The 13664-nt window shown below is 47.2% G+C and overlaps 1 protein-coding gene across 1 annotated transcript in view; it reads left to right on the forward strand.

Moving 5' to 3' along the window:
* Nucleotides 1-261: 261 nt before the first annotated feature.
* The window catches only part of GPRC6A (G protein-coupled receptor class C group 6 member A), a 42164-nt gene continuing 28761 nt past the window's right edge, over nucleotides 262-13664 (forward strand). Inside the window, exon 1 of the mRNA XM_077487065.1 lies at nucleotides 262-541. Within this exon, the coding sequence (XP_077343191.1) occupies nucleotides 348-541 (194 nt within the window). The 5' untranslated portion in view covers nucleotides 262-347. The remainder of the gene's footprint in view (nucleotides 542-13664) is intronic.

Genomic DNA, 13664 nt, shown 5'->3' on the forward strand with positions numbered 1-13664 from the left:
TATGTAAGATATAACAAGACAAATGATTGTTTCATAGACTCTCTAACACAGAAGGGAAGTAACAGAACAGATGCGTTAATGTTCAATAAGCATTATGATGTCTTTGTATTACTGTCAGTTGTGAATATGTCCATGTACTGTATGAGTGTGTTTTATCATTATCTAGAACTGATATCTGAACTTGTAGCTGTCATACAGAAAAGGAAGCAGCTGTACCCATAACAAAGAGAATTAGCCTAGGCAAGGTGCATCCGGCTCCCACTGCTTATTAGCTGCTTACATAGTAACTGTACTGAAGTTGATAAATTAGTGGTCTGACCTCAGCAGCAGGAATATGATCTAGAGACATGGCACTGTATGGAATGTCTGTCATCATTGGGATACTGATCAATGGAATATACTGCTGTGTGATTCCTGATGATTTTGTGGGAGCAAGAGCACATGGGGACATTATTATTGGGGGCCTGTTTGCGGTACATGGCAAAATGATGAACTCAGTTCGGGGATATCCACATAAACCAGCTATCGAGAATTGTGTCGGGTGAGTAATATTTTTTTCAGAATATACAAGTATTGTTTTTGGTGTTTTTAAAATGGTCATGGTTCTTTATTATTACCTGTTATCTCTCTTAGGCTAAAATAAATTTGATATGTTTTAAACAAATTAAATAAATATTGATTAGGATGGTATAATTGTTATCAACTGAGAATATGGTAATATCAAGTAAGCAAACTTGGAAATTTAGCAATAAAAATGTAATTTAATTATCAATTAATTAACCGGCAAAATTAATTTCAACATCTATATAATATTGAATATATTATGGCCATTAAATGTTATAGGAGGGAAAACCATTCGATATTTGTTTCCCTTTCAAAGGTGAAATAATACACAAATAACGTGGGATATGCAAAAATAAAAAAAACAGGTATGCAACTGTCAACAAGTGTATCTGAAGCTTAAAACAAAATATTTTATTTCACCAATCCCTACATGTGGTGGCTACATGCATTTTCTTATTTTAGACTTTTTTCTTTTATTTTCACCTGTTAGTCCTACCAGTAAGTCTGTTATTTTCAAACTTTTGTTAAAAGACCAATCTGTCCAGCAAAAGTGTCAGTTAGATGGTAAGGACAAACTATTTAATATTGACAGGGGTGCCTACCATGATCAGCTTTTACTCATATAGTTAAAACCATTATCCCAAAAGGAAAAGACATGTTGCTGTAACTGCTTAAAAAGTGATGGCTAAAGTTAAGCTTTAATTTCCACAGGTAGACAGTGCTGCTGTCCAAGGGTGGCTATGTTGCTCTTCCATACATAAAATAGAAGAGTGAGTGTAGCCACCCAAAAACCCAAGGAAGCCACCACATCTAAGGATTTGTAAGCTGTAATGTATTATAATTTTATTTTTGGGTTGAGAAATGCTTTATTTTTTGCTTAGTTTTCTCTGGCACAAACACAAAAAAAGGAACGAAGGTTTATGTTTTTTCAAAAAAATACATAGTGCTTTGGAAGTTTATGTAGTAGCATCATTGATGGGGACAATTATGTCATTTATCCTAATTTCAATTTGTGTCAGTTTGGAGACATAGAAAATACCACCCTTTATTATAAATGAATAGCCATATACTTAAGTGATTTAACCCACAGCAACACATCAGAATTAAGCTCTGTTTTTAGAGTAAACTCTCATTGGTTGCATTTAAGAATTAGCACTCTTAACTGAATACGGATATGAATCTCCCCAAAGAAAAAGTCCACCCAAAACTGATATTTCAGGTTTGGGATATTACATTGTGAAATATATGACCAGAATAATTTAAAGTTCATGTATAACATGTATAACTAAATGCAAACATTTTTGGGGGGTTTTGGATAAAGTGGAGATGAATTAGAACCCCTGTCAAATTTCTATTGCTGTTTGTGCCCCCATTTTGGAGAGATCCATCCCCTTTATTAATCACTGAAAGTGAAAGTAAAAGAAAATCACAAATTTCTGGTTGTCCCTAGAACAGAAATAGAGGGGACATTTTCCCATGAGTGCACTAGTTCACATGACTCTTGTGACAACCAGGTATAGGGATGAGCCGAACACCCCCCGGTTCGGTTCGCACCAGAACTTTCGAACGGAGCCCAAATTCGAACGAACTTTAGAACCCCATTGAAGTCCATGGGACTCGAACGTTCGAAATTAAAAGTGCTAATTTTAACGGCTAATATGCAAGATACTGTCCTAAAAAGGGTTTGGGGACCTGGCTCCTGCCCCAGGGGACATGGGTCAATGCATAAAATGTTTTTAAAAATGGCCGTTTTGGCGGGAGCACTGATTTTAATGACTATTAAAGTGAAAAAAAAAGTGAAATATTCCTTTAAATATGGTGCCTGGGGGGTGTCTGTAGTATGCCTGTGAAGTGCCACGTGTTTCCCGTGTTTAGAACAGTCCCTGCACAAAATGACATTAAACTGAAATAACACCATTTAAAACTGCTTGCGGTTTTAATGTTATATCTGGTTCCTGCAATATGGTTGAAAATCATTGAGAAAAATGGCATGGGTAGCCCTCCCTGCCCATTACCAGCCTATTTGGGTCTTGTACGCATATTAAGGGGAACCCTGTACCCATATTAAAAAAAAGGAAATGCGTGTGGCCCCCAGGCCCTATATACTCAGAACAGCAGTATACAGGCGGTGCAAACAAGACAGGGACTGTGTAGGTTTGTTGTGTTAAGTTGAATCTGTTTGTAATTTTCAACTGGTACCTTTTTAAAGTGTAGCTCCAGTCAAAAAAACTATTTTTAAGCTTTTTGGAAAACATAGGGAAGGGTTATCACCCCTGTATAATTTGTTTTGTCGTCCATCTTTTTTCATCTCACTTGCTGTTGTCTCCTTCCGTTTGCAAGTAGGAGATGTTTGTAAATTGGATGTTTGAAAGTAGGGGCCTGCCCTATTTGCTCTGCAGAAATGGCGGAACAAGGTGTTGGTTTTGCCACAACATTGTAAGCCCTGAAAGTGACTCTTGGTGGGCGCTGGAGCGCCCTGCTGTGAACGATTATATCAAGAATTGTAATTACATGCCATTGTTGAACAGTGGTAGAAAAATTGACCTTTGGTGGTTGTGGTGCCACAACACTATAAGTCCTCACCGTTACTCTGGGTGGGCACAGGAAGGGGCCCTCCTGTGAAATATTATATCAAGAATTGTAATTACATGTCCCTGTTAAACAGGGGCAGAAAAATTTGGCCTTAGGCACTGCTGCTGGTGCCACCACACTGCAACCTCTCCCATATACTCTAGTTTTATTGCAGGAATTAGCCCTGCTGCAAAGCATTGCATCAAAAATTGTACTTAAACGCCCCTGTTAAACAGGGGCAGAAAAATTGGGCCTTAGGCACTGGTGCTGGTGCCACCACACTGCAACCTCTGCCATATACTCTAGTTTTATTGCAGGAATTAGCCCTGCTGCAAAGCATTGCATCAAAAATTGTAATTAAACGCCCTGTTAAACAGGGGCAGAAAAATTGGGCCTTAGGCACTGGTGCTGGTGCCACCACACTGCAACCTCTGCCATATACTCTAGTTTTATTGCAGGAATTAGCCCTGCTGCAAAGCATTGCATCAAAAATTGTAATTAAACGCCCTGTTAAACAGGGGCAGAAAAATTGGACCTTAGGCACTGGTGCTGGTGCCACCACACTGCAACCTCTGCCATATACTCTAGTTTTATTGCAGGAATTAGCCCTGCTGCAAAGCATTGCATCAAAAATTGTAATTAAATGCCCTGTTAAGGGGGCGTGGCCTGACCTCGGGAGAGAATGGCTGCCTGAGAGCTGAGCTCCCGCCGCGATCCAGCCCGTTTGCCTACACGGACGCGTGACACTGCTCCACAGCACCGGAGACAATGGGCACAGCCTCCCGGACCTCGTCGACATCCCGCTGCCGCTCACCGAGGCGGCAACAAGGTACCCTCAGCCAGACTTTGCCCAACATGTTCCGCTCTCAGCGGGACAACATGGCGGCGTCCTGCATCACGCTCACACAGGCCCCGCTCTCCTCACCGCCGAGTGCTTCACATAGCGGGGTGATCTCCGATCAGGGATCCCATCTGAGAGCACAACAACACCCAAGCCTGCTAGATTTGAGGGCAGTGGCGGCAGACATAAAGGAGACCCTCTCTGCGGCCATAGCGGATCTGAGGCTAGACATATGCGCCATTGCGGACCGGGTGCAAGATGTAGAGAAAAGAACACTGCAGCATGACAATGTCCTCCGTAAAGTCACCCATACACTTGATGCCCACACCCTTCAATTGAGAGACCTCCAACGCCATCAGGAGGATTTAGATAACAGGGGGAGAAGACACAACCTGCGGGTGAGAGGCCTACCGGAGTCAGTAGACTCAGACCAACTTGAGGCAACAGTTGTGGGCCTGTTTAATGATCTCCTTGACAGACCAGCGCAGACACCAGTGGCTATAGAGAGAATACACAGAGCGTTGCGGCCTAAGGGTCGTGACACTGACCCCCCACGCGATGTAGTCTGTTGTCTGGTGGATTACAGACTAAAGGAGGACATTCTACGCAAGGCACGTAATCGGATCCAGCTCTCATATGGCAGTGCTACCATTCATATGTACCAAGATTTATCAGGAATCACGCTTCAGCACCGCAGGGATCTGAGGCCACTACTTGACGCTCTGCGGGCCAAGGGTATACAGTACAAGTGGAAGTTCCCCTTTGGTCTCGCGGCCTCACATCATGGCCGCACGGCGGTCTTGCGCGTCCCTGAGGAATTACCGTTTTTTTGTGCCACTTTGGACATTCCGCAGGTAGAAGTGCCCAGCTGGTATGCAGCATTCCGTCCCAGACCTCCACCCAGCAGAGAGAGAGGACGAGAGGAGCAGATGGAAGTCCAACCCAGCAGATACCGCAGACATCGGTCAGTATCTAGGAACAGAAACCATCCTCCAAGGCGGGATTCTCGCAACGGGCATAGCCCTTCTGCATCGCCACGCTCCCGCCGGGCGCGGCGGGATCGAGAGGAATATCGCAGACACTCACTGGAACTGTGAAAGAAACACGCAGATAAGTGATTTCATCCCTCCACCCTTTTCCTTTGGATCTGCCATCTTTTTCATCCGTTTCTTTCTTTTTTTTTTTTTTTGTTTATACCCTATGCGAACCTGCACTCTTTGCTCTCAGAGCCCCTGCAATTTTTGTGGGGAATGGACAAATTTGGCCTAGTTTGCAGTATGTTTAAGCATGGCACACAAGGCTTATTACAAACGTCAATATACCAAGGCTGCTACGGAAGCGGGGGACATTAGTGCACGTATACCCATGTACTGTATCGCTATTTGTATTATTCTGCACATCCCCCTAGTACTGTAATGCTTTAAGGGGAGGGGGGGGACATAAATGGGAGCAAGAGGGGGTATGCCGGAGTACATTTAAATCGAGGTATTAAGCCCCAAAGTATTCTAAGGATCCTCTGCGATGACATTTTGATTACCTCCTTAGATTTCCACGAGAGGAGGGCTGGGAAGTTTCATAAGACAGGGGTCCTTAAATCCCCTTCCTCCCCCTCCATACCCTTCTCGTGTGCATGTTCGTTCGCTGACAACACCCTTCAATTCTATACTCCTGGCATGCCCTCTCGGGCTAGTGATATTAGCCATAGGAAAAGAAGTGACATTATTTTGCAAAGATTGTGTTCTTCATATATATCGTTCATGATAGCCTAGAATGCCTAGAACAGTCTTTAGGCCCCTGACAAGCTGCAGGGAACGTAGTAGACCGTCCTGCGGTCATGGCTGCAGGAATTTCTGCTCTTGCGGCCGCCCTAGTATCTCCCCAGGGTTTTGGCTTGATGGCCTCGACAGTACTTTGTGGGGAGTGGGGGACGCGGATTCGGACCGGCGAAGCCGCGCGCCCACTTCATCTCACTTGGAGCAGGTGGGATTCCTGCAGATATGATTGTATGGGTTAAGTCTTCATAAGAAATTCACGCATTGAAACTTGAGTTCTCGTCTCAGGGCAAATTCCACGCACGGCTAGGGCCCGTAGGGGGGAGCACATGTCAAAGACATTTGCAGTCGGGGAGAGGTTCACTCCCTGAGAGGCAATTTCAGTTATTTTTCAGTTTCAGTTTGATGTTTATTTGTAAGCTGCTAATCAAAACCGAAGCCTGTTCTGCCCATAGTCTAATGGTTACCCAGTATTGACCATTGTCATTAATTGTTTACAGTCGACCTTGGTCTCACTCCTTCATTTAGTTCTTGTAGTTCGTGCAATTTCAGGCAGCAGCCACTGTTAAAATGTAACTAGTAGGGGTTTATATATTTGAGATTCTAATGTTATGTCATTGAGAGGCAAGAGGGTACTTCTCACAATGCATCCGTGTGGCTACCCGCTGATTATTTTGCAGGTGTCATGCTTCCGTTTTATATCATAGAGTTATAAGCTTTCAAAGGGGCTGGTCGTTGGCGATCCACCCAGATAATTGATTTCAGACTCTTCCGAGGACTCCAGTTCAACCCCAACACGGTGACTTAGACGGAGGGGCCCTTTCGAAAACAGGGCTCCTACGGTCTCGGCACCGTAATCTTAGAGGCACCGGTACTACTGGGAAGGAGCTGGTCTTCAATCCCTACGGTTGCCGTTGGGTGGTCTATCTGACACCCATCCTACCCACACCTTCCTCTCCCCTCACAATCCCTCCCCCTCCTTCCCCTTCCCCCTTGAATTTAACGTTCTAACTTTGCGTAACTAGGCAACGGTCTTGCACAATGCATTCCGCTCGCAACGATACCGCATTACCTCAGGTCAGGCTGTACTCACTCAATACTAAAGGACTTAATACACCAGAAAAAAGGTTGCAACTTATGCTCCTCCTAAGAAAGGCTAAAGCTGATGTTGTCTTTCTACAAGAGACACATTTTAAAACGGACAAAACCCCTACATTTCGCTCCTCCCAATATCCTACAGAGTTTCATGCCACCAACCCATCCGCGAAATCCAAAGGAGTTTCGATCCTCATCTCCAAAAACTGCCCCATCCAAGTAGAGGATACGCTTATCGACACAGAGGCCCGTTACATTTTTCTGAAGGGAAAACTATTTGGCCGAGATCTCACGTTAGCTAATCTATATGCACCAAAATAAAAGTCAAGTGCCCTTCTTCAGAAACACTATGCGACAACTCACCTCCTTTTTTAAAGGCATGTTGGTGGTTGGGGGGGATTTCAACCTTGCCCTGTCCCCTACGCTAGATTCCTCCTCGGGTTCCTCCTCAATAACATATAGGGCACTTCGTGCCATCAAGACACAACTTTCCACACTGACCCTTCATGACACCTGGCGGACGCTCCACCCGACAGTAAAGGACTTTACTTATTATTCCCCCCCACACAACAAATATACGAGGATTGACTACTTCTTCCTGTCACAAGCAAATTTAGATTCCTTGATAGCAGCTGACATTGGCCCTATGATATTATCGGATCACCACCCAATAACGGCCACCATCTCCTTTCCCACCCGGCCCACGAAGCCATATACCTGGCGATTGGACGACTCCTTGCTAAACGACGTGGACATTGTTCATAGACTCAGAATGTGCCTTTTGCAATATTTCAAAGACAACGCGGCGGAGGAAATACACCCTTCCACTAGATGGGCGGCGCACAAATGTGTGATTCGGGGGGAACTCATATCCCTGGCGGCTCAGAGAAGGAAGGCTAGGGTTAAAGGTATAGATGAGTTATCTAAACGCATTCATTTTTTAGAACAAAAACACAAGCAAACATTGGCCGAGAACACACTAGCCGAACTTCTGCAAACCAGAGAAGATCTCCTGGAGGAATTGGGGAAACCGATCAGACGAAAATATGTACTTATGCAAAGGAATTATTATGAATTTGGCAATAAGGCGGGGAAATTATTAGCTAGGGCGACTCAAAAAAAGAAAGCAAGGACGACGATACATCATATCACTGGCCCCTCAGGTAACAAAATAGAAACCCCTTCGGGTATTGTAGATCAGTTTAAACAATATTACTCAAAGTTATATAATCTCCCACCCACTCACCAGGCAGGATCCCAACAGGATAGAAGCCGGTTGATTTCGGACTTCCTGACAGACCATTGCCCGGGACCTATCTCTGCTGACGCGGCGGCTGACATGGACAGACCGATCTCTGGGGAAGAGATACAGGAGGCTCTTAAACAGCTAAAACCGGGCAAGAGCCCAGGCCCTGATGGCCTCTCAACCCTATATTATAAAACATTTTCTGAAACCTTGATCACTCACCTTTTAGACACATTTAATAATCTCCCAAATTCCCCTGTAATGCACGCGGACCTTTTTGAGGCCCATATCACAGTGATCCCCAAACCAGGGAAGGAAGAATCATTGGTGACCAACTACAGACCCATCTCGCTTATAAACGTTGACATGAAGATCTACGCCAAAATTCTGGCCAATCGCATACTCTTCTTACTCCCTTTATTGATATCCCTGGACCAGGTAGGCTTTGTCCCGGGACGAGAGGTCCGGGATAATACCTTAAAGGCAATAAGCATACATCAGTGGCTATCCACATCCCGTAAACCAGGCTTTCTCCTCTCATTGGACGCGGAGAAGGCATTTGACAGGGTGGCGTGGGATTACATGATGGCAACGTTCTGTAAAATGGGTTTTAGAGAACGCACAATGCAATTCATCACTGCACTATACTCATCCCCCCACGGCCAGAATTAGAGCGAACGGCCACCTGTCGGATGCCTTCTCCCTGTCCAACGGGACCAGACAAGGTTGCCCCTTATCTCCCCTCATCTTCATCCTTACATTAGAACCCATGTTACGTAAACTCCGACTGAACGAAGACATTAAGGGGATCCGGATAAACGACACAGAGTACAAAGTGGCAGCATACGCTGACGATGTGCTCTTGTTCCTTACGGAGCCGATCATCACGATACCAAATCTACTCCAGGATCTGGCACTTTTTAAATCAATAGCCAACTTACAGATTAATTACAGTAAATCGAAGGCCCTTAATATTACTCTTCCTGAAAACGTGCTGACTCAATGCAAATTGAACTTCCCGTTCGGGTGGGAGAGACACGCTTTAACTTATCTGGGAATTCAGCTCCCAACGAAACTGTCCGATCTCTACCCTCGAAACTTTTTACCCCTTTTGAATGCTATCAGACAAGACCTACAAAATTGGAATAAACGCACAATCTCATGGTTTTGGAGATCCTCGATCCTGAAGATGAATGTTCTCCCCAGGATCTTGTATCTCATGCAGACAATTCCGATCAAACTACCACAGGCATTTTTTGCCACATACAAAGCTCTAAGCTCTCAATTTATATGGGCTAACAAGCATCCACGCATAAGTTGGGGAAAGCTGACTTTGCCCAAATTGCAAGGCGGACTGGGAGTCCCCGACCTACAAAAGTACAATTGGGCATGCCAGCTCACCAGAATAATGGACTGGCATGTTCACAGGCAAGCCAAAGCATGGGTAGACATAGAAGAGACAGCCGCCGGCATCCCGATCAGACTTCTTTCTTGGCTGGACCCCCTTTCTATCTCGCATACGCTTAACTCCCATCCATTGATAGGGTCGACCTGACGCTCATGGAGAGCGGTGTGTCAAAAATTTAAACCCTCCTCTACTCCTGGCCCACTTTCACTGCTAGAATACAACCCAGACTTTCCTCCAGGTATCTCTCCACGACAGCCAACAGACCAGACACAACAGGATGTCTTAAGAGCTAGATCTTTCTTTGAGAGGGGAGATTTGATCCCCTTTCATTCCCTCCCCGAAAAATTCCCGGACAGGCACATTCCCTTCTTCAATTACCTCCAGATAAAGCACTTTCTGTCAAGTACACCTCTTAAGTCACAATGCAGCAACCTTACCCTTGAACCGTGGATCAAGGAGAGTGGCCAGCCAGTAATGGTCCCTCTCCTTGATCCGAAGAATACGAGGATCCTTCCGCAGGCTTTGCAGGCTTTGCAGGATCAGGGAGGCCATGCAGCGTAGGTTAGCTGAGGTATTTGGTCCGGAGTCCTCTGGATCACTAAGGACAACATGATCCGCAGCTACCTCCTCCCAGCCACGTACAAGTCCACGTGTTTCTTGGGACTGTAAATCATCCCTACAAGACTGCTGCTGCTGCTGATGCTGATGCTGAGTGCCAGCCTCCACCTCCATGCTGACACAATCATCCTCCTCCTCCTCTTCCTCCTCCTCATCCTCTTCCTGTGTGATGGGTGGCACAGCAGGAACACTGTCTGGATAAAGGGGGCCTTGAGAGGCAAGGAAGTCCTCCTCTTCCTGCCTCTGTACTGCCTCAAGTGCCCTGTCCATTATTCCACGCAGCGTATGCTCCAAGAGGTGGACAAGAGGTACAGTGTCACTGATGCATGCACTGTCACTGCTCACCATCCTTGTGGCCTCCTCAAACGGTGACAGGACAGTGCATGCATCCCTGATCATGCCCCACTGGCGTGGTGAGAAAAAACTGAGCTCCCCTGACCCTGTCCTGGTGCCGTAGTCGCACAGGTACTCATTGATGGCCCTCTGCTGCGTGTGCAGCCGCTGCAGCATGGCCAACGTTGAGTTCCACCTGGTGGGCATGTCACATATAAGGCGGTTCTTGGGCAGGTTCAACTCCTTTTGGAGCTCAGCCAGCCGAGCACAGGCATTAAATGATCGGCGGAAATGCACACAGACTTTCCTGGCCTGCTTCAGGACATCCTGTAAGCCGGGGTACCTGCCCAAGAACTGCTGCACCACCAGGTTAAGGACGTGAGCTACACAGGGCACATGGGTCAGTTGTCCCTGTCGGAGGGCGGAGATGAGGTTGGTGCCATTGTCACAAACCACCATTCCTGGCTTAAGCTGGCGTGGCGTCAACCACCTCTCGGCCTGCCCCTGCAGAGCTGACAAAACATCCGCCCCAGTGTGGCTCCTGTCCCCCAAACAAACCAGCGCAAGCACGGCATCGTTTTGCCTGCGTACTTGCATAGCCCCTGGAATGCCTACGAAGCACCACTGGTTCTGAGGACAGAGCACTGGAAGAGGCCATGGAGGAAGAAGAAGAGGAGGGGGTGGAGGAGAGAGGTGTGTCACAACCAATAGTAGCATTTTGGAGGCGTGGTGGCAGAAACAACCTCCAACACTACTGCACCTTGTCCAGCATCCTTCCCAGCTGCCAGAAGAGTGACCCAATGGGCCGTGAAAGACAGGTAACGTCCCTGTCCATGCCTGCTGGACCATGAGTCAGCGGTAATAGGCACCTTCCGTGAGAAAAAGAGGCGTTTGGGGACCTGCCACTGAGGAACCGCACATTGTACAAACTCACGGAAGGGGGCCGAGTCTACCAACTGAAAAGGCAGCAGTTGAAGTGCTAGCAATTTAGCCAAGCTAGCATTCAACCGCTGGGCATGTGGATGGCTGGGAGTGAACTTCTTTCGCCGGTCCAGCAGCTGGGGCAGGGACATTTGCCTGCTATAATCGGACGTGGGTGTACCGCTAGCAGAGTTCCCGGAAGCACTTGGCTGTGACACACCTAATTCTACACCTTCATTCCTCTCAGAGCAGGTTTCAGAGAGGACTGAAGGTCTAGTGGGGTTGGAGATGCCAGCTGATGAGGACCAAGGAGAGGTCCGCTTTGTTCTTTGGTGTGGGTCTTTGAGGTACGCTTGCCAACGAGCTGCATGGCAGGTCAACATATGTCTGGTCAAGCATGTGGTGCCCAAGCGGCTGATGTTTTGGCCACTCGAGATACGCTTGAGACATATGCTGCAAATAGCAGCGGTGCGATCTGATGCACTCGTCTCAAAAAAGGCCCACACCAAAGAACTTTTAGAATAACGCGCAGAGGCAGCGCCCTGCACAGGCGGAGCTCTGCGGTGTGATTCAGTCGGTGTGCTGCCCCTAAGCTGGCCCCCGGAGGGCATCCTGCCTCGTTGGACATGTGCCTCCTCCTCCTCCTCCTCCTCCTCCTCTCTCCTTCCAGGCACCCACGTGGAGTCAGTGCCCTCATCATCCCCTCCCTCTTCATCGCTGTAGCAAACCTGGCAGTATGCTGCAGCTTGTGGAACATGACTGCCAGATTGCTGTCCTTCTTGAGCAATCCCTCTCTCTGCGCTCACGCTACTGCCTTCCTCTAGCTGAGTGTCATCATCAGAACCCACAAAACACTGGGCATCCTCCTGGAGCATGTACTCAACACTGTGCTCAAAGAGTTCAGGAGACTCCTCAGGAGGACGTGGTGGGTCTAGGGAAGGAGTCACTGATGATGACATTGAGAGGAGGGAAGACGATGCGTTGGCAGCTGCTTTGCTAGTACCCTGAGACTGGGTGAGAGAGGATGAGGAGGATGAAGAGGGCTTGGTCATCCACTCTACCAAGTCGTTGGCATGTTGCGGTTCAACATGTCCAGCTGCCGAAAAGAAGGACAAGCTTGTCCCATGGCCACGTGCTGATGACAATGCACCGCGTCCACGACCAGCACTGTTGTCTCTACACACAGAGCCTGCTTGCCCTCTTTTATCGGCTCGCGCCTGTCTGCCTCTCCTTGCTGGCCTTCCAGACATGGTAATGGCCTGAAGGGAGTTGGGTAAAACAGCAGTGTAATGGAGTCACACAACACCCACTAAGCCCTGCAGATGGCTCTATTAGAGAACAGCAATAAACGGTAGATACAGGTGTATATTGTACTGGAGTCACACAACACCCACTAACTCCTGCAGATGCCTTTATTATAGAACACCACAGATAAAGGGGTATAATGTAATTGAGTCACACAACACCCACTAAGCCCTGCAGATGGCTCTATTAGAGAACAGCAATAAAGGGTAGATACAGGTGTATATTGTGCTGGAGGCACAAAAAACCCACTAACTCCTGCAGATGCCTTTTTTATAGAACACCAGAGATAAAGGGGTATATACAGATGTATACTGTGCTGTGCTGGAGGCACACACAACTTCCAATAACTCCTGCAGATGGCAAGTGGGCTCAAATAGAGAAGAGCTATGTAGGTGGATATAGCGGTATGTACTGGGTACAGAGCACGCAGACAGCGCGCACAAGCTCCTAACACTACTGACTGCAAGCTCTATTATAAAAGATAGATCACTAGCTATATAGGTGAGGTGAATATAGCGGTGTATACTGCGGTCAGGGCACACAGACAACAACCACTACACAACAGCAAGATCGAAAATCGGCCGAAAACGATCGGTGTGTACTGTGTTGAAGGTACACAGAACACCCACTAACTGCTTCAGACGCCAACACACTACACTAGGCCGCCGCGCTGGCGGCCTTATATAGTGTGGGGCGTGTACTACACAGCCTGAGCTATGATTGGCCACAGGCACATGGCTCTCCTCGCTGCTGGCGCTGTGATTGGCCAAGCATGCGGGGTCACAGTGCATGCTTGGCCAATCATGAGCCAGCAATGCACTGCGATGACGCAGTGCATTGTGGGCCGTGAGCGCCACACGAATTTGGCGCGAACGGTCCATAATGTTCGGAATTCGCCGAACGGGTGAACAGCCGATGTTCGACTCGAACACGAAGCTCATCCCTAACCAGGTACTTCTTTCTCATTTGGAAAGGATTTCCTCTCAATAC

This window comes from Lithobates pipiens, unplaced genomic scaffold (assembly GCF_037356315.1).
Source record: "Lithobates pipiens isolate NorthernLeopardFrog02 unplaced genomic scaffold, aLitPip1_a1.2 Scaffold_18, whole genome shotgun sequence".
Taxonomy (NCBI): Eukaryota; Metazoa; Chordata; class Amphibia; order Anura; family Ranidae; genus Lithobates; species Lithobates pipiens.